Source organism: Phyllostomus discolor, chromosome 3 (genome assembly GCF_004126475.2).
Source record: "Phyllostomus discolor isolate MPI-MPIP mPhyDis1 chromosome 3, mPhyDis1.pri.v3, whole genome shotgun sequence".
NCBI lineage: Eukaryota > Metazoa > Chordata > Mammalia > Chiroptera > Phyllostomidae > Phyllostomus > Phyllostomus discolor.
The window spans coordinates 49,874,185-49,895,822 of NC_040905.2; the positions used below are offsets into that span (position 1 = coordinate 49,874,185).

The following is a 21,638-nucleotide window of genomic DNA, read 5'->3' on the forward strand; positions in this document are numbered from 1 at the left end:
GCTTCAGCCTCAATACCTGCCATTCTGTGCTGGGACAAACTACACAGGGTTTCAGATCAAAGTGGAATATTTTTCACTGCTGATGTTTGTTTACTTTAAAAAGGTGGTTATACCAAACACAACTTGAAGGCAGGTTCTATTTTACATGCAAAGCCACTGAATAAATAAACTCCAGATTTGTGGTTGCCTCCGTTTTCTACCAGACTCTCAGTAGTCCCTGGAGCCCAGCTCCGGCCTTCAGGACAAGGAGGCAGGTGGGAAAGATAAGCTAAGAAAGCTGCCAAAGGCGCCAGGTGGTGCTGTTTCCAGAAGAAATACTTCTCTCACACCACAACCTCCAGAAGAAAGATTAGCAAGCAGGCGGAAGGATAAGCTTGCTAAGCCTTTTCCTGTTACTTCTGTAAATGTCTGCACAACCAAACCTAGTCATAGAGGCAGATAAAGCACCTGCCAGGCAGTCAGCAGTCCTGGTTCTAGTGCCACGTCTACCCAGTAGTGGCACTTGGCTAGTGTCACTTCTAGCTTTAGCCAAGCCACTTCCCCTTACCTGTCAAATAAGAGGTTTGGTTCAAATTATGACTTAAGATTCTTCCACTTTAGGCCCTGGCTGGTGTAGCTCAGTGGATTGAGCATGGGCTACAAACCAAAGGGTTGCCAGTTTGATTCCTAGTCAGGGCACGTGCCTGGGTTGTGGGCCAGCGCCCCAGTGGGGGGGAGCCATGTGAGAGGCAACCACACATTGATGTTTCTCTCTCTCTTTCTCCCTCCCTTCCCCTCTCTCTAAAAATTAAAAAAGAAAAGATTCTTCCACTTTAAAAAATTATAATGTTCCATTCAAATTATGCTCTAAAAGAGATTATTTTCTTTGCTTAACACTGCACGATATTAGCTATCCTTTCACAGAGCAATACACTTAGCATAAATGTGAGTTGCATCCCTTTTTCCCATTTCTTGCCTCTTAGCTAGATCCTGTGGTAAGTCTGTTCCATTTTTTTTAACCCTCCTGGACGAGCACAGGGAAGGCCTTCCCCAGACAATACTTGCTCCAATGCAGACACACGGACGTGCAGGACAGTCAAAGCCAGAAACAAGGCGCTGCCCTGCAGGGAGCATGAGCACGAGAAAGGGGGCGGGTGTCTAAGGCTCAGGCACAGAGGAGACAACCGCGTCGTTCTGAGTGATGGGCACCAAGATGTGGACATGGCCTTGGAATGAGACTGGCTACAAGTAATCTTTTGATTGTTTCACTTTCATTTACTTCCACATAATCTTACATTCATACTGCTAATTGACATGAATTTCCCATCACTGCATCTCCTCCTTCCTCCTTCTGATGGAGACAATGAAGAGTAAAGATGACTGAGAAATACTGACCAAAAGAAAGTTGATATATCACCTCCAGGGAACCTGTTGTGACAGACTGGATTTTCTGAATAAACAGAGAAAAATCCTTTAAGCCCACCTGCTACCTTTGTTCAAAGGGCCTAAATTCAATCAGTAGCTCTACTTCAACCCTTTTTCTACTTCCTGGAAAACTTCAGACTTCAGGGTAAATGTAGATTAGAATGTGTACTTAAGACTTTAAAGGGAAGAGGGGTAGGTAATGGGTTTAACCTGGGGAAGGAGGGGTCCAGCTTAGAACAAAGTCGGGGTCCCACCTCCACCCTACATGAGTCCTGAGCTTGAGTGGTCCAGAGAGCCTAGTGGACCACAGTGATTGGGACAAGTCCTAAATAGTTACGTGGATAAAAATGCCAGATTCCAGGATGCAAAGGGGTGGACGAGTTACAGCAGGAGAGGGCTGCTGCGGCCTGGGCCTGGGCTCTGCACGTAGAGTTGCACGCACCGCCCCGGCACACTCAGCGGCTTCCACACTGCCCACCAGAACGAGTGAGGTAAGAGAGCCCTCCGCCCATTTTGACATTTACAGCCCTTTCAGAAACTCGTGGACTCAAAGGGTTTAAACTATGTTGGGAGTTGCAAATCCAAATGCCTTGGGGAAGGGTTGAAGGAGTAAGGGGAAAGGAGTGAGACAGGCTGTAAGTGCACATCCAGGAACAGGGCCTTTGGAGAACGAGAGCACGCCAGCCCTTCTAAGGGCCGCCAAATTTATTTATTTATGTATGTATTTATTTTTAATTACCCAGACAAAAGCCTGTAGGCTAATTTATAGCTCCTTGGCTAGGAGAGTTCAGGTGAGGCAAGGGCTAAGGGGTGGGGCTGGGGGGACGGGACTCTAAACAGCAGACCACTTTCATCAAGTCCAGGGAGAGAATGGAATTCAGGAGCTGCTTTCAAGACACAGGGGAAGCTGCAGCCACGAGTCAGTCCCCTCCTGTCCGGATCCTGTTAGGTCTTGTCCAGTGTCCCTTTGAAGCCCACTCCATCCTGCAGCATTAGCACCCTGGCTGAAAGGAACCAGAAAGCTCTTTCATCCAGGGAGAGAATAACCATCACAGGAGGGCAGTTCCGCATTACTACTCACTCAAAGGAAAACCGACTGAGTCCCAGCCAGAAAACAGTGTCAAATGAAACGTTTCCTAAAGAGATCAAGTAAGCTTAGCAACAAGACAGAATGCTTTCTAAAACAAATGAAGGAACAAGAAGACAGTTATCCAAATAAACATCTGAGTGGCCTCTTTTCCTAATATGAGAAATCATTTGTCAACATTTAAATTTAAAACAAACATACAGTACACAAAAAAGCAGTGTTCCACATGGTGGAAGATGTATTTTGGTTCTGAAAAAAATTGAATTGTGAAGATGCAGCCATCTCAGGCACCACCTACTACCCATCTCGATGAATCAGAGCAGCCCAGGAACCGAGTGGAACATGGACAATGAAAGGGGATCCAAGCGCTTCAGGTTAGGGACGTGTGAGGCTCTTCCCACCTCAGCATGGCACACTGAGCTCACAGGGGAAAAGACCTGAGGGCCACCTAGGTCACCTGTCCTCCCTTTTCCAAAGCAGGCTTGGTTTTAGAGACCCCTCTTCCACAGAAAACAAGAAGTCCTTTCTCCTCCCTCCTCAAATGCCCCTGTAGCTTCCCTGGGTGCCCAAAACTCAAAGCATCACCTGCCTCCAAACCAAGAAGTTACATCTTGATTTAGTGGTACAGGTCAGGAGGCCTAAACCTCTCATCCATTTTTTTTTAGCATTCTACATCTAAAATGGATTTCATCCTCCAGGCATCAAATATCTCAAGACTATACCCACTTGAATGAGTGGGTTACAGGCATGAACGACTTGCAGTCAAATGGCTCCTACACATTTTGAGGTGGGAAAATGCTCCAGAAGACAAAAATCACGCCCTATTTAAGCAGCACAGTAGAGCTTTCTCCAAGCCAAAGCTCTCGTGGGAAAGAGGAGTGTCCCTAGTGAAAAGAAGCAGGGCGAACTTTGGCCCAGCCGCTCCCTGCAGTTCCCTCTCGTTCAGATTTAAACACAGGGCGCATTCTGAAACCAAGGCAAAAACTGAAAATATGTGAAAGGGCTGCTTCCCTCAGGCTCTTAACTGGCAAAGCAAAGGCCCGTGTGGCTCCGGACAGAGCCCCGGACACTGCACAGGAATGCTGGGTGGGAGTCAGTTGCACACTCCCGTCCAGCCTGTTACAAACACACATGCTTTCTCCTCTTCCCGGCACAACCCCAAACATTTCCAGAGGCCAACAACGAGGGGGCGAGGACTGCAGCAGAGCCCAGTGTGCCTCCTGCTAAGGGGACCTTTCAACACCCACCCTCAAGCACGGCCTGAGGATGAGATCAGATTCTATTCTATAGGCCACAAAACAAGCTGACTTTGTGACCAGCTGGCCGGCCCTCCTGTGAGGCCCTAAAGTTGGAAAAGGATTGATTTCGCCCACAGGGACCTCATTCTCTATGCAGGAAGCTTAGCCAAACCATTTTTAAATAAGTACATTCAGGGGATAGGCAAAGCAACCTTTCTAAGAGCCTCTATGAGGTTCCCATTTATAAGAACCCCTTCTCTCTCCCCTCCCTTCGTCCTCCTGCTCTGAGCCCAAATCGCCCTGCACACACGCCACTGCTGGGCTCACCGCCCCCCAATGTCTGCACTTGTCCCTCTGATGGCAGCCTCCTGACTCAAGAATCTATAGTGGCTTCCCATATGCCATCAGTCAGTCCACAGTCAAGTGCCTCACCTTAGCACTCAAATTCCTGCATTTTACAACAGAAAGCTTCAGAGGGCCTACTTTACCTAATGGACAAGAATATGTCAAGTGCATTTAGGAAAATGGTTGTTTTGACACACTTGATTGTATTTAGAATGGTCTGTAGTTTCAGAATGAGGTTGGGGAGAACAAGCACTTCCTGGGAGTAGCTCCTGGGAATGCCATCTCCCTTTGAGGTGGGGTTCCAAGAGCACAGAGTGCTTAGTATGTCAAGGCAAACAGGGCTTGCAAAGCTCGCCTTCCCTCTTTCCCTTCCCCTTACAAGGGAGCTGCCAAGAAGCAGGCTGTTCCTCTTCCCTACAAACTGCCGCTGCAGATGAAGCCTGCCCTGACCTGGGTGCACTCTCCAGGTGGGTAAGTCTGACTCATTCGCAGATCAGTAATAGGAAACCCACTTCCTCGCAGAAACAAGTCACACTGTCTCATAACTCTGAGAGGGACAGAGGTGATGTTTGGCATGTACCAGCTGACACTGAGTCTTTTTGTCAATTTGTTTAGGACCTAGGAGGGCAAAGATGGTGTTATTTATTGAATTCCCTCAAAAACTCCAACACATCCCCACCCCCTGTAACCTGGTTGATTAAGAGGCCTACTATGGGGCAATTCCAGAAGGCTCTCTATGTGTCTCCATCAGCATCACTTACCAGGCCCACCTCTACAGACATTTCCCGAGAAATGACTGGAAATCCATCCTCACCTCTGGAGACACCCACCCTACAACAGGTCACCCTACAAGTAACATATCTAGAAAAGTAAAAATCGCCCTGATTATCTATGGAATTATCACAGGCTTTATCATATGACAGATTAAGTGTTTACAACAGCTGCTTCCTAAGATGTTGGCAACCATGCTTACAAGAAGGGAAAGGCACAAAAGTCTATAAGAAAAACCTATAAATCTAATCAGAGACAGCTATGAACAAGGCTCAGACAAAACACACAACCCTCTCTACCAAAAGCATCGATTGCTTCCACTCTACTACTAGAGAGCAAGAGGATGAGTGGTTTGCCTGCTTGGCAGAAAAGCACTGAAGAGGCTTCCCTGAAGGTTCAGAGAGAGTGAGAGTAGCCAAAGCCGTGCTGGGGTGGGTGCGTCTAACCGCTGAAATGGATGTTTCCCACACACCCTCATCAGCCACCAGAAATGAGGAGAGTTGAAATGGGCAGACTTACATGCTCTTTCATCTTGCTAGCCACAGTTGGTGACATCATGATGCAACAGAGGACGACGACAAGAATGAAGTAGAGAGCATACATGAAGCGGGTACTCCGGGACTGTCGGATCTTGGGGCAGCAGCCACAGCAGAGGGAGCAGCCAGCAGACCCGCAGCAGCAGGCCAGCTAGAAAAGGAACACACAACACCGTCTTAAAGCCGCTGCTTTACAAACCTGCTAGCCCAGCCCCAGCCCTCTGCAGACCGATGTTTCAGGCGACCATTTTTCTGAGCCATCCTGCCCATGGAGCATGCTGGAACAATTCAGTATGTGAGCGAAGCTGTTGCCTGAATTGGTCTAATGTTGTCTTGAATGATAAGTGTTAAAGCTTGGGAGAAGCCCAGTAATTAAACATAAAAGGCACAATTCACCTGACACATTATCATCATTACTTTAGGCAAAATAAAGATTTCTGGGATCAGCTAAAAGCTAGAGAAGCCAAAAACTAGCAAAAGGCCAAAGTGAGGTGAGGAGAACATGGAAAACAGGGGATCAGGCCCAAGAAAAGGACCTGCCATTACCCATGAGCAAAAGAGTAAACTGTATGAACACCTGGGGACGGGTAGGTGTGCTGGCATCCATCCTCCTTCACAGGAAACAGTGGCGCGTCCAACCTGGATCTCAAAAGGAACAGATGCCTCTTACCCTGGCATTGTTTACTACAGCTTCGTGCCCCTAATGGTAGGCTTTCGGCTAATGAGTGGGGCCCCGGTGCAGAGGAACTCAGAGCTCCGGCTGTCCCTCTGCTAGCACACACACCTTTTATTTGGGGAAAGCAGCTCTTTTTTTTTTTTAATCTTTGGACTTGATTGGTCAATGCAACTAGATACTATCTGGGGGTACTGAATAAACAGCGATTAGGTTTCCAGGTGTGGGTCTGTTGTTAATTTTCTTCTTTTAAAACACTACATTTTAGAGTAGTTTTAGGTTTACAATAAATTGAGAAGGCAGCAGACATTTCCCATGTACTCCCACTCCCGCATGTACAGGTGCCCCCATTTATCAGTGTTACTCACAAGAACGTACTTTTCTTTTTTAAACCATGGATGAACCTGCATTGGTATATCACAATCACCCAAAGACCATGGTTCACCTAAGGGTTCACTGTGTATGCCATGGGTTTGGACAAATGTATACTGACATATGTCCACCATTATAATATCATGTAGTGTACTTCCACTGTCCTATAAGAAACTACATCTTCATCAAAGCACAGGGCAGTAGAGTGTAGTGTTATAAGCTCAAGCTCAAAGTCACCCTGCCTGACTTTGGGGATTGGGTCTGCCACCTACGAGCTATGAACCATGAGTGAGTTACTAACCCTCTTAAGACTCCTCATTTATAAAGTGGGGGCGGTAACAGTATTGATGATTATGCTGTGATCTCTTGGACCTTATCAGACACACCTCATGTTGGGGAGGGATTTCTACAAGATAATCATAAACTGCAAATAACTACTAAACCTACCTGTATTATACTATCGTCTATTTCAACCTACAACCTAACAATTCAGTCTCTTGATAATGATTTGGAAGAAAGTTCAAGACCCTGCAGAGCTGCAAATCAAGCATTAATTAGAATGCCACACTATAAACATCACTTAGAACGAGAAGAGATTATAGGTCAACACGTGTAAGGCAGGCTGTAATCACAAGGAAGTTATGGTGGCTCTTGGGAATGTAGCCATTTCCCAAGCTATTGCATCTACTTCATGAAGCTGCCATTGCTTGAGGCCTTGGTCATTCTGTACTGATTCATTACTTTAAATTTTTGCTAATGTACTCTCTCTCCTTCTTCACTCAGTTTTCCAAGCCATCTTCCCCCAAAGACTCCTCTTGCTTCATAAGGTTATCCACTGTTTAGTAAGATTAGTTATTCTACTTGGGCTGAGCTAACAGCTCACACAAGTGGGACCCTAACACTACTGCCCGTGTGGTGTTGTATGGCCCCTTCCTGTACAGTTCATTCACTCAGATTTTCTACCCCCGATTTCACTACGTGCTTCCCACGCACATTCCACCCGGTCTCTGGGACCCACCTCCCTCCTCCTCATCTTCCCTGTTCCTTTCCGACTGCCTCCTTCACTGGGGGCTGGCTCTTTAGTTCTACGCTCTTAGATAACCAGTCTTACTGTATTTTAAATTCAAATGTGATAAACGAAATATCCTATTTGAGAAAATTTTTAAAGCAGTTAATGTTTCCCATGATAGGCCCTTCCCACAGTAGAATCAACACTTAAATGTATTATCTCCACAGAGGGAAAAATGAACTGACACACACATAACGTGGGCCTAGCTGGTCAGTTAAAGACACAAACAGTGACGGAGATGTAACTACGAAAAATGTGAAAAAGAAATCATACTGGTTTAATCCTATTCTATTATTAAAGTCACGTTGCAGTCGAAGGATCCGACTTTTCAAAGCTTTTTTACTTTCACTGCCCCTGTATATTACGGTATGATTGATAGATAAGACAGACAGATAAGTAGATAGACATACATACACACACACGCGCCTATAAAATCCCATACCGTTTTCCTAGTAGCCTAAAAGTTATTTATCAAACAAACTATGCCAACAACGAAGGGTGCAGTGCATTATCTTTAGCTAAATACAGGTTGACCTAAACAACAGGTAGAAATTCAAAACAGCATCCATAAAAGAAATTATTATATTAACATCTAGGAAAATCTCACTTCTTTCTGGAAAAGTAAAAGTTAGAATGAAACAGGTTCACACCCAGCCCCTGCCACTCACAGCTTTATTACTCTGAGTATGTCACTGCCCTGGTCCCTACCTTAGACACTGGAGTAATTCCCGGCCAGCCTGACTTCCAGGGCTGTCCCATGCTTGAAGAGGAGTGCCAGTGTCTTGTAGCCCATGGCTTCAGTAAAAGGCCAAAACCTTTCACTGAACAAGTCAGGGAATGTAAAACACCAGGAATGAGCCCTATTGTAAGCTATGGACTTTGCACAATAATATGGAGTCACCACAGGTTCATCAATTGTAACAAACGTACCACTCTGGTGAGGGGTATATCTGCCATGTGTGGGGCAGAGGGTGAGTGGGGAATCTCTGCACCTTCCTCTCAATTTTACTGTGAACCTGGAACTGTTCTAAAAACTAGTCTACTGCCCTGGCTGGTGTGGCATCGTCCCACAGACCAAAAGGTCACGGTTTGATTCCTGGTCAGGGCTCATGTCTGGGTTGCGAGTTTGGTCCCTGGTCGGGGCGTGTACAAGGGGCAACTAATCGATGCTTCTCTCTCATATCTATGTTTCTCTCCCTCTCTTTTTCCCTCCCTTCCCCTCTCTCTAAAGTCAATAAGCATGTCCTCCAGTGAGGATAAAAATAACAACTGAACACAAAATAAAAAGTAAATTCTATTAAAAACAACAGAGAAATGAATAACACGGTGCCCATCACCCGCTCAGTAAATGGATGCTGAATGAATGATGTGTGGTAAAGTCACAGTGGCAACGTTCCTCCAAGGGGCCGGCAGCCCAGGCCACGGGGCCACGGGCACAAGTTGTGCGCCACACCCTGAACCTCTCATCCCAGCACTGTACCACAAAGTACTCGGGCTTTAATTTGTACAGACTGCACACTCGCCTTTTCTAGAAGAAATTTTTATATGCTCAAGAAGGACCCAAGACAATCTCTTTGGAGGGCAATGCTTGAAATTCCTCTGGAAGCTCATCGTGCACGTATACTTACACAGTGGCCCAGAGACTGGGGTGTGAGGTTGTTCACTACAGGCATGGAGAGTCTTATTCTCCAGACACACAACGACTAGATAAATGAATCATGGGCTATCTATACAACACACAGTAGTTAAAAAGAGTATGCCAGTGTTATGGGCTGAATTGAGTTATTCTTTCTACCCCACGCCCAAAGTGTCCACATGTTGAAGTCCTAACCCCCAGTATCTCAGAATATTTGGATACAGGGTCCTTAATAACATAATGAAGGTTAAACAAGGTCACTGGAGTGGCCCCTAATCCAATATGACTGCTGTCCTTGGAAGATAAGATGAGGACACAGATACACAGAAAGACCATGTGTAGACACAGGCAAAAGACAGCCATCTGCAAGCCAAGGAGGGAGGCCTTAAAAGAGACCAACCCTTTGACTCCTTTATTTCAGACTTTTAGCCTCCAGAACTATGAGAGGTTAAATTTGTCTAAGCCACCCAGCCTATAGCGCTTTATCACAGCAGCCCCGGCAAACTAACACAGTCGTTATGCCCTGATGTTTCATAGATATATGCATATCTTCACGTGCAGGGGTGTGTGCGCCATGGCTACCCACGTCAATTACCCACAGAGTGGGCCTCCGTGTGGGGAGGAAAGGAGAGGCCTACTTCTCCCTGCTCTGCTCTCTGTTTGTGTTTTTACTATGTGCATTGATCGCTGTTGCAATTTTTGTTAATAAAAAAGGAACAGTGACTAAGAAAAGCAACAAAGTTTGAAGATATTAATAGGAAGCATTTGCAAACATGGCACTGACTCATGTGACTTTTTTTCTTTCTGAAGAACCTTCCCCTCCCCAACACAGTGAAAAAGAAAAATCTCAAAGAGCCCTTCATACCCTGACCCAGCCAACTTCCTTTGAAATAGCAACCGCATGAGTAGCAAAGGCTTTTCCCAATACAAGGCACTTTGTTCTTGCCAGGGCAGAGCCCGGATGAAAGGACACCCACTGCCTGCTGCCACCTGGAGCTGAGCCTCACTCCCAAGTGTTACTTTTCTCTTCCTACTTAAGGGTCCCCACAACACAGTCACGCTCTTGCTCACACACACCCCACAGTAAATACATAAATATCAGTCTCCCTCTCTGCCCTCCCCACCAGCCATGGACACAGGCAGTTCTAAGGACCAATGCCAGGCATGTGAAGACATAATCACAGGAACATGAGCTAGGGCTGGCAGTAATGTCCAGGCTCCTGTTCTGTCAAATTAAAAAGCACAATTCCTTCAACCTAGAAGCCCCGGCTGCCAACAACACCCACGGGAAAGAGTGAAGAGCCAGGAAGAAAGTAAAGCCCAATGTCATAACCAGTGTGAGCACACACCCCACGCACACACCATGTTATCTTACTCATAAGAGACCCCTCTCTCCATCGAGTCTTATTTTCACCGTGCTAAGAGGCGTGGAGACCAGGTTGTTAAGCCCGCAGGGACTAGGAGGGACTAACTGGTGGAAAGAACAAAGGTCCAAGAACACTAGGACCTGGATTCTAACTCTGTGTGGCTCTGGGTAAGCCACCTTCCCTCTCTGGGTCTTGGTTTCCCTCACTTGTAAACTGAGGAAGCCTGGGTGACAGACGATAGATAGTAAGCACAGAGGTTTCATTTCACATTCAACTCCGTGTAGTCGTGGCCTCCTGGCATACTGTGCTGAGGGGGGCTCTACAGCTGAAGGTCTGGGCAGGGAAATGCAATGGACAGCAAGTGCCATCTTCCAGAGGCACGGTGGCATCTACACTTCACTCCCGTCATCCCTGCAAGGGATGATCTGACATCCCTACCCTCCATAAATTTTTAGATGTTGAAAACAAACTGTGAGAGGCAAACACACTGAGTTAACCCCAAAGCAAGAGAGAAGAGAAGTCAATCAAAAAAGAAGAACTGAGCAGTACAGCAGCCAAAAGCTCTCCAAGCGCCTCATAGGTAATGTGAGCATCACTCTAACTGCTTCGTGGTCGATGTTCTGCAAGGGACAGCTGCCCCCCCAGTGAGAGACTCATCTGTGATGACAGCCCAGGCACCCATGAAGTCATGTCCCCTTGACTCCATCTAGGGAGGTGGCAAAGTCACAGGACACTTCTGTCACAAGAATCATCCCAAATGTGGGTCAAATTTTTTAGTTTCAATGCTTTTATTTTGGATGTGTAAATCCCTCAGCAATGTGGAAAACACTCCTTCTGAAGGACTCATTCCTCAAGGGCTGCGAAGAGCCAAGTTGGCGTTAATATGTCTAAACTTAAGTCCCAACTTCAAAAGGAAAGAACCTTCCAGTCCAGCACCGCCCCTCATCCAGTCCCTTTTCCTGGCTTGGAAAAACAGGATCACTAGCAGAACTGAGGAAAGACAGAAGATAGTTTTTAAATTACACCAATTTCAGCACTGCTGCTTACTACGTAGCAAGGGGAGGCGCAGTAGTAAGGAAGGTCCTCCAAAATAAAGGCTTGCCAAAGCTGTCAGAAGCAGAACTCAGGTGTTCCTGGGTGTGCTGGGCAGTTACACCATCAAGGAAATAGAGACATTAAAGACATAAAACTGGATTCGAACCTTTTCATTCAATGGTGCTCTCTTTACTTTAATGGTGCTCTCTGTACTTTAATGGCATTTAGATTTCCATGCCATCCAGTGACACACAGTACCACCCATGCCATGTCACAGCCCACTCTTCCTCTCTCGCCCTTGAGGCTCTCAGATTGCCCATGTGGTCGGCAGAGAGGCAATGAATAATCGGGTCTACTTCCATGGCAATGTTCATTTAAGTTCCCGATTCAACAGCCAATATTTTGCAGCTCATTCTCCTTACTGCAAGCCCAGAAATAGCCTCCCATTGACTTATGTGGGCTTTTGTTCCCACCACAACAGAAAGGCAGTCAACTCTTGCCATCCCACCCCCCAATGGTGCCGGTTACTGTCCTTCTCTGGTGACTGTGCAAGGTGCAAGGGACTGATGGGACTTGAAAGCCAGGAGAACAAGAACACACAATTCCTCTGCTCAATAAAAGATTATCTTCCCACACCACCAGCAGAGTTGCAGGCAGTCCCTAATTCATAAAATGACTGTTTCATAAAACTCAACACATTATATACTGTGTTGGTAAGTTGGTTTGTATGAGTTTATAGTGCATTTCTCCCTACAAAAGATTATGGAGCCCCCTATTAAAGCTCACTTAATCCACTATATTAGCTAACAATTAACACAGTAATTAATCTCTTACTCTTTGCAAGCCACAACAAACATCATTAGCTATTATATCACCACCACTCAACAGAGCTGAGACAGAGGCTCAGAGAGGTTAGGCAACTGCAGGTCGGAAAAAAGCTGGCAAGTGGCGACCAGGGCAGACGACGCTCACCCGAAACCTCGGTTTCCTGCAGGAGGGAAACTAGCTATGTGCAGAGGAGGCGGCAAGAGAGAAAGCCGTTTTTCTCTCCTGTTCCTGGGCATACAGCAAGCAGTTAACAACTATCTGGAGAAGGCACCTCCCTTGCTGGGCCCCTTCCTCCTCCTGCCCAGGCAGCCTATGGCCTCAGTGGACCTGGGTGACCTCTGTGAAAGCCCTGCCCCAAGCTGCTGAGCCGCCCCGTCACCAAGCTCCCTACCTCACCATCAAGTCCTACCCCATATTAAAAGCCCCGTTCCTAATCCTGTGAAAACAACCAGACCATTCATTCACTCAACTATTATTCTATCACGTACCTACTGCGTGCAGTGCTAACTCCTGGGAATGCATCAGTAACACACCTCATTTCTCCCCTCACTACACCAGAATACAAAGATGTACATGGGAATGACCATCTGTGTGTTATTAGAAGACAGAAAGGGAACCTGGATGTTCAAGGAGAGAGTAACGATCACAGAATACAATGAACCTATGGAAACACTGCAGATTATACGGAAACATTCACTGCCTTGGAAAGATGTCCACAAGGCCTTAACTGAAAGTAGTTCATAACCCAAGAGTCTAGAGAAGGCTAGCATCTGGGCACAAATATAACAAGACAGAGATCAGCAGTAACAACAAAAAACGACCTGGAAGGGTATACCAGGAAGTCGACAGTAGTTAACACAGCTGTAGGATCACGAGTGACTATGCTTTTCTATATTTTCTGAACAAGCACTTATAATGAGAAAAACAGTAAACGTTTCTATTTGGTAACAAAACAAAGCCACATTCTTGTTCCATCTATTTGGTAAGCACTCAAATATTTGTTACATAAATCAGCAAGTAAATGAAGTCCACTTCAGCTGTGATTGGTAGAAAACAGCCAGAGTGAATTCTCACTGTAACTAAGGCATAAAACGAGAATATTTTTACTAGGTGTACCTTTAAAAAAGGTTAAGATGGGAAATTTTCTGGTTTTTTTTACCACAATAAAAATAAAAATTCTTTAACCTTGTAATATTTTTTAGAGTTTTATTTACATAGATAAACCTTTACTTGGTAGAATCTGAAACAAAAATGAGAAAAATTGAACAGCTATGTGTAAGTTCATAAGTTCAAGGAGTTAAATAAGCTATACATTTGCCCTGTCCAGAAATTAGCTCTTATACATATTTTCTTCATCTCAGTTTCTTGTATTTTTTTCTTTTTTGAGTTTAAAGAATCCCTTAAAAATGCCAAGGCTTCCACAGTCCTTCCCATAACCGTGGCAGCAGAATCCTGGGGGTTTGTCAGAAAGGAGTTCCTGCTGGGTGGTTTCTCACTCTGGTTTCAACAGTGACTTGTTCGATTTCAGTCAATGGCATTTCCATGAAAAGCAAAGGCAAGGGTTAACGGCCTTCCTCAAGGACACTCAGCACGCACAGGGTCCGAATCTGAAAGGGGCGGAGACAGGCTGTGGACACCCTGGATGTCTGACAGTGGGACGGGGACAAACCCTTCTCCTGGCGGGGAGTCCCTTTCTCAGGAGGTTAGGGTTACTTTCGGCACCAAAGAATGTTGATCAAGTTCTCTGCTCTCAGACAGCAGTTGGATTCTTTGAATTATTCCATCATACCACTTTCCACATGTGATATATTTTAGTAGGTTTAAGGTTAAAAGGTAAACTAACTCTACTTTCTGGCAGTTCAACAGCAAACAAACATTCCTGGGAGGCAGATCACTTACAGAAGGTTGTCAATCTCAGCCCCAGGACATCGGGGGCCCTAGAAATCTTTGTTGGGGGCTATCCTGTGCACTGTAGGATGTTTGGCAACACCCTTGGCCTCTACCCACAAGATGCCTCTACCCCACCCCCTTCTGCCTCCCAAGTGGTGACAATCAGCAATGTCTCAGACCGCTGCCCTCCCCCTGTCTGTGAAGAACCACTGATTTAGGGGTTAATAGCAAGAGCTATGGAGTCAGGTTGTCTGGATTCACACCCAAACTCAAATACAGTCTGATGAGGCAGCCTTGGACTAATTCCTAGGTCTCAGTTACCTCATGGTAAAATGGGAATAAAAATGCTTACTTCACAGGGCTGATAGGAGGATTAAATGAGACAATTCAGGCAAAGTTCTTAGCACAGAGCCTGACACAGGGCACACCCTCCCCCCACCCAAGAGCCAGCTGTTACCACCATCCGCACCATCATCGTCATCTCCCTCCTTCCCACAGGTGCCTGTTCTCTTCAGTCCGTCAGACCAGACCGACAGGGAAGAAGTAAAGATGGGAGGGGGAGGGAATCAAACCATTAATCCCTGATTTATAACAATGTTTTTCCTTTTTCTGCTCTAATGTGGATGATAAATGAATTATGTTGAAGGAAAATACTTTCAGAAATAAAACTCCTAAGATCTGAACCCAAGAGAGCACCCTCACCACTTGGGGAATGGCTGTCCGTGTCCAGCACTTCCTACACGCCCGAAGGCCAGAGCCACCTCCACTTCCACCGAGGGGCAAACCAGGCGGCTGGAACACTCACCTGCACCCACGAAAGCCACACATACCTGCCACAGGGCAGGGCTGGGAAAGGGGGAAGCTGAGAAAGTTGTAGAGGAGGAAAAAGATGGTGTAAGAAAATGAAACCTGGAAATTCAAAATGGAAAAGTGTGGAATGTGGGAAGAGAAGTGCTTATGAGGCTTAAGTCATTTTTAAAAGTTACTTTTAAATCTCCTCATCAAAATAAGGAAGAAAACAATCTTGTTTGTTTAACTTTATAGGAGCTTATGAACAAGCAGTTAATGAAATACAAAACCCAAAATTCTCTCTGATTGTGTCATGGAGATTATGCGACACTGGAGAAATCTGCCAAGCCCCTTCCAGGCGGCGCTCCATGCCAGTCCACCGCCCAGACCCTGCCAAGCCACAGCCTGCTCTGCAGCCGGGTGGCGGAGGCCGCAGAGCCAACCCCCAGCTAGATCCAAGCGTGCTCTGGGACGCGGACCTGGGGGAGGAAGGAGCTGTCCTCCACCCTCCTGGGTTCTTTCGGCCGGTCTAATAATTGAATTGACAGGAGACAGATTAGATCAACAAGAAAAGATAACCCAATTTAGTGCACACCCACACGAGAGGTTCAGGGACAGAGAGTTAAAACAAGGTGTGCAAGGCATTCTGAGGGAAGGGTGAGGTAAGGCACCTCAAGGCTTCAGAGAGGAGGAAGGTCATTCGCAGGAAGACAGGAGGAGCAGGTGTTCAGTACTTAGACGTTTGCCCTGCCCCACAGATAGTTCATAAAAAGTTATTTTCTGGTAAAAACTGTTATGAGCAAGCACACCCCCCCCCACCGCATTTTAAATCTTTAAGGGAGAGAGAAAAGTTGATCTTGGGACCACAGGCCCCTTAATTGCCTTCAGCTTGAAAGAATCCACGTGCCAAAGCAGCACATCTTGGGGGGGCCTGTTCTGAACCCCTTCAGAGAACGGATGTGAGCTGTCTCACCAGCTCGGACGGTTTGAGCAGGGAGAATCTCAGAGCTCAGTTGGCCAGTAACTTCAAGGGGTTAGCAGCACACTAAAGCCAAGTGAAATTCTATGTGCAGCTCCAATGCATAAAACATACGGGTGCACTGTAATAATACAAATATACGTATATATTCATAGAACAACTATTTCTTGAATGTTTTCTGGTGACCAGACACTATTCTAAGAGATAGAACAGTCCCTGTCCTCATAAAAACTTGCATTTAGTGAATTTATATCATAAAACTCAGCATCCCAAAATTCTACCCAAACTGAAACATGTCAGAGCATCTAGGCTGAAAGTCTCTGATCCAGTCCAATCCTCTCACTTTCCTGAGGCTCAAAATGGTTAGTTGACGTGGTTCAAGGACAATCCAGGATGGGCATCAGTGGGCCAGTAAGAAATACACCAGTTTAGTTAAACAACTCAGCAATCTGGAGGAAGGATGAGCTAGCTGATAACTCAGCATGGGGTCTCACGCTTCTGTTATCTATAGTGCAATAAACTAACAGACAATCCAAACAAGTACATGAAGTCACCATAAATAGGTTTAAACAGTACTCCGTTGACCCTAGGAAGAAGGCAGTAAATGTCTAAGTGTCTAATGGCTTTTGAAAGGTTTCCACCTCAACACAGTTAAAATGAAAGGCTCGCTGCTACAGATGAGTTAACCCTGGCGGGACCGGCCATAAAACTGAATGCTCTTGAGCAGCTCCAGGGTATGTTGGTAAATGCCCTGCTTCCTGATGTACCTCCACGCTTCTAAAAAGCGAAGAGCAACCAAATACCTCCTCCAACCCCACGTACAAGGTCGATTGCTGGCCACTCTTCCTCCCTACACCACAGAAAGAAGCCAGTCCTCAGAGGACACTTCTGACCCACTACCTGGTGACAGGGTGCCTCTCCGAAGCACAGACTAACTCTAGTGGTTCTATGCATGGAAAAACTGGCACACACCACCTACCTTAGATTTTTCCAGCAGTCAGGGCTGCACGTAATCCTATTCTTTATCGTACATAAAATGCTGGATAAAAGGTGACACTTCAAACTTGTTCTCATGTCAATGAATAGATAATTGGAAACAAATGTCAGACAATGGGCTGGGTTGGGAAACTCACGGCCCTGCGTGGATGCCATGGATGGAGGGGAAGGCCCCCTTCGACTCCTGTTCCCCCGGGAACACTCAGCCCTCCCTCCAACACACTCTGTCCTTCTGCATGAAAGCCTGGTGGCCACATGAAAGGCCCTGGTTTAACAGCTTTTGCTTGGAGCTGAAGTAACAACCGCACTGTTTTCCTACAGCTGAGGAAACACTTTCCCACAGTTAATTCCACCATTCATCAGTCCCTCAAAACTGCAGGAAGCCTTCTTTCTAGCCCTCTTCTCGTTTCATCCTTGAAATCTATCTCCTCCTCCCACTGCTGGCCTGACGAGGAAAGGATGGATAGGTGTGTGCCTCTCCTCAGCCAATGTCTGCCTGTGATGGCCTTTTCAGCTGAAGCGCTGCCAGACGCCCAGTGGATTTCACCAGCACCCGCCCGACCCTTCTCCCACCAGGTCCTCAGGACAAGGCCGGCTGGCACCGGTGAGGATGCTCTGATGCAGGTACGGGTACGGGCTGCCTCCACAGCAGGCAACTCCATACACATGCAACTCCCCCCGCAACTGTCCCCCCAACTTGAGAAACTTCCTTTTAATGTTCCCAAAATACATTTGCAAAAGGAACCAGGGCCAAATCAAGGAGCCATGAATTGTATTTCTTTCTATTAAAATACCAACAGAAATGAATATATTCTTATGTAGGGGCCCCCACCCCAACTTTCAACTTTTTTAGTCATCAGGGCATTGCCTATGAAAGCAACATGGGTGGGCTGAGCGGAGTCTACAGAGAGGTTTCCCCTGTGGCATTCTTTTTAAGGAAATGCTTCACTCTGCCCTAGACTGTGAAGACCAGCACCCCAGCATCAAAATCAAACACAGTGGACCACAAAGCCAGGCTGATGCACACACTGAATGAACTGCTATCGGTAAACAGGCCCAAGGGGCAGGCAGCTCAGGAAATGGGCCTTAATTATAGTTATTTGTTCAGTCAAGCCTAGCATTTCTCAGTCGGCTTGGTGGAGTGGATGTTGAACTAAGCAGAGGGTTCCTTTGATGACTCTGTGTTTGTCTTGCCCCTCTTTCCTTCCCCCAGAGCCCCAAGGGGCAGGAAGCAGGTTGGGACCAGGACAGAGCTCACAGGCAGATGGGGCTTCTGAAATGGCAGCATCCACCTCCATGGAGAAAAGAAAAAATCACAGTACTAGGCCTCATCTCCCAGACAGGAGGCTGGGGGATGAGAGGAGGGCAATCCAGTAGGAAGTCACTAAAAAATCTTTCTGGCCCCTGACTTGGTGGTAGTAGGAGGAGAGACGAGGGAAACTTCAGAGCTTGCTGGAGTGAGTGAAACAGGTTTGGCAGGAATGTGGGTGTGAGCCCAGAAAAAGCTGGAGTCTGGAGCAGCCTGGAAGAGGTGATGGAAAAAGAAGGTGGAGCCAGGCCCCTAAAACAGAACAAAAGCAGAAATTGCTTCATAGCAAAAGTAGAAAGTATAGGGCAGACACTAAAGAACCTTCCCAAGTGTGATTCACGGGCCAGCCACGTGGGCACCACTGGGAGCCAGTCAGGCCCCACCCCAGACCTACTGACTCAGAACTGAAACCTGCATTTTAATAAGCTCCCCAGGTGATCTGCGGCTGGCTCTGTGTTCTACCCAAGCTCAGGGGCCATGGTGAGTATTTTCCTTCTGCAGTGGCAGGGCCTTCTGTTCTGAGGATCCAGCATCTGAAACGAATCCATGGCAGGCGCAGGTTCAGATCACACTTTTAAACAATCCTGCGTTTAAAGCTGACAGTCCAGCTCCTCATTCCGGACCCTTCAGGATGGCAAATGATAAAAGCAAGTTTCCCATGGGATCAAACACTGCTTCAATGCCAGCAGATACGAGAATGACAGAATGAAAAAGATATCTTTAAATAATTTAATATGGAAAAATGCTAAAAGAAACTTCCTTGGGGAAAGATAAATACACTAAAACATCAACCAGAGTTGTGAAGTTATATGATCTCTTTGTTTTCTTTATCATGTCCTGGTTTTTCCAAATTTTCAACATTAGCATCAATTTCATAAGTCTTCTAAATTAAGAGAAAATTTTAATAGGTGAAAATCCAAGAGTAGAAATCTGATCCTGAAAACAGTAAAAAGCCCATTTAATTTGCTACCCTCCACATGCCTTATGACTTGCTATTTTATTTATAAAATTTGCTTTATTGGGGTACATTAAATAGTAAGGCAACCTTGGCAAAATCAAAGGGTATCAGAAGAGAAAAAACACTATGAATGAGTTTCAAGGACAGCTTCAATGAAAGCAGTCCCAGCCTCGCCCTCTAGGGTGAGCCCCTCTGGGGAATGCCCTATTGTGCCTTCCTCTAGAAGAAGAATCACGGACCCAGCCACCAATGGGCCTGTTTCAGGTGATTTCTCAGGGGCCAGGCAACACTTTGGGGACCCACTGTCTCTCGCCATTACCTTTCATCAACACTAGCAAGTTCAGGGCCTACAGAGAGACTTAATGATTTACGACACGGTGGTCCCTGGACGGAGATTTTACTCTGGAAGAACAAAACTGGGCCACCTGGGAACAAAACCCCAAACTTTGGCCTTATCTGCTCTGACCCAGGAGTTCTTACACCCTGCTGTTTCATCACTCTTATGTCACATGCTGGACCAAAGGGTCCATCTTTGAAATTAAATCATGGTCAATTTCTCCTACTTTGCAGGAACAAAATCTAATATAGTTATTTTCTGTATTCTTGAGGCTCTGATATCTGGGTCTGGCTGACTCAGGAAGGACTGCCCCTCCCAGGACTAGCCAACTCCTAAAAATAGCAAATTACTCTCCTGTGAGTCTACCTTTCACGTGCAAACCAATCAATCCAGGGCCTTTACTCCGGGCCACCTCTTCTGCCTGGCTCTGAAACTCCAAGAGGTAAGAATTCCCAGGACCAGATACCAGACAGCCAGAAACCATCACTATACCCCAGGGCCCACTGAAATTATTCACACTAGCCACTCCTAAAGCTGCTTGCCTGCCTTGCCTTGCCTTCCCCAAGGAAATGACACTAAGGGCTCCCGCCCTTGCTTTCTCCTTGTTCCTCTGACTCCTCACTAGTCCTGGTGCTTGCCCTGCGTGGCCTGGGTCCTCCTTTGTCTTGGGAACTCTGAGTAACAGACCCTTTTTTCAATGGCAGTTGTTCCCTGATCTATTCGTTGGCTTTGCCATACCTGGATGATAATAAAACCTATGTTTTAAAACATACTGCCAAAATGGCTTCATTTTCTCAATTTTTATTTTTTAATCCCATACATTTTCCTTATGCTTTCACCACCTGCTCCCAATTATGTAGAGGCAGACGGCAAACAGAAAGAACACATCACAATATTAATGGAAAACTAGGAATCAGAAGATGGTGTTTAGCTTGCCTTTTCATGAACAAATATGCTTGGGATTTTACAGGACATGTGTAATAATCATATTCTGCCATAAAATCATGTCCAGTTCATATCACTAACCTTCTCACGGTGCTGAGCGAGAAACACCATGCTTCACAAAGGGGACAAGTTTGAGAGCCAACGTTCCAATCAAATTAAATTTACAGACTAAATTCCTCGTACTCTTAGGTATGCAGAAAACCTCAAAATAAAGTCATTATTTAAAATTCTAGGGCAAGAAAACAAAACCCAAAAAGCACTAAGGCCGAATGATGATGCAGCACCCCTCTCACCATCCAGAAAGTAAGGCGGGCCTGATCTGAGGGCAGGCCCATGCCGCCTTCCCAAAGAAGGTGAGGAAGAGACGAGGGTAAGTAGGGAAACATGTAGAAAGATGGGCCAAAATTAGACAGCGGAAACAACGGTAACCAAAGCAACAACACGAACAAGTTCATAGAAACACAATGTATTGAGCACCTATTTTTTTTCAACCTATTAGATTCTTTAAATACATTATAGAATTTGATGTTCATCATAACCCTACGTTGTTATCACTAACCTCTATTATAGATATTTTTTTAAAAGGTGAACCAATAACAAAAACATATCAAGTAAATAGAAGAACTGGTATTTCTGCCTCAGTCAGATGCCTCTTAAGCCCATTTTCCCCCTACTGTGTAATGTTTACTGATCAGTGCAATACCTGTTTTTGGAGGTGGGGCGGGGCAGGAAGTAAAACACCACCCCTACTAGTCTCCACATGCCTTCCTGCAAATTAGAAAAAGCCTGAGCTTGAGTCAGGGCCCAGGACCTGGATTTCCGCTCTGCCGCCCTCTCAGCTGGTTACCTCTGTGTAGCACACGAACTGTGCGAACTGTGCGGCTTACTAGGCAGTCCTAGCGCTAGTGCTTCCCCCCACTTCCCCTGGCCAGCTTCATCCACCTGCCTGGATTAAGTTCCTTTTATAAACTGTCTCAACTCTATCAAATTCATCACAATCGGAATTAGGTATTTTGGGAATGGTTTACTTAAAATCTGTCCGCTGCATTAGACTCTATAGTCCATCAAGGTAAA

General features: G+C 46.1%; 1 protein-coding gene across 1 annotated transcript in view; it reads right to left on the minus strand.

Annotated features, from left to right (window-relative positions):
• The window catches only part of SERINC5 (serine incorporator 5), an 88,129-nt gene that overhangs the window by 40,628 nt on the left and 25,863 nt on the right, over nucleotides 1-21,638 (minus strand). The window contains exon 2 of the mRNA XM_028518804.2: nucleotides 5,365-5,532. Coding sequence (XP_028374605.1) covers nucleotides 5,365-5,532 — 168 coding nt within the window. The remainder of the gene's footprint in view (nucleotides 1-5,364; nucleotides 5,533-21,638) is intronic.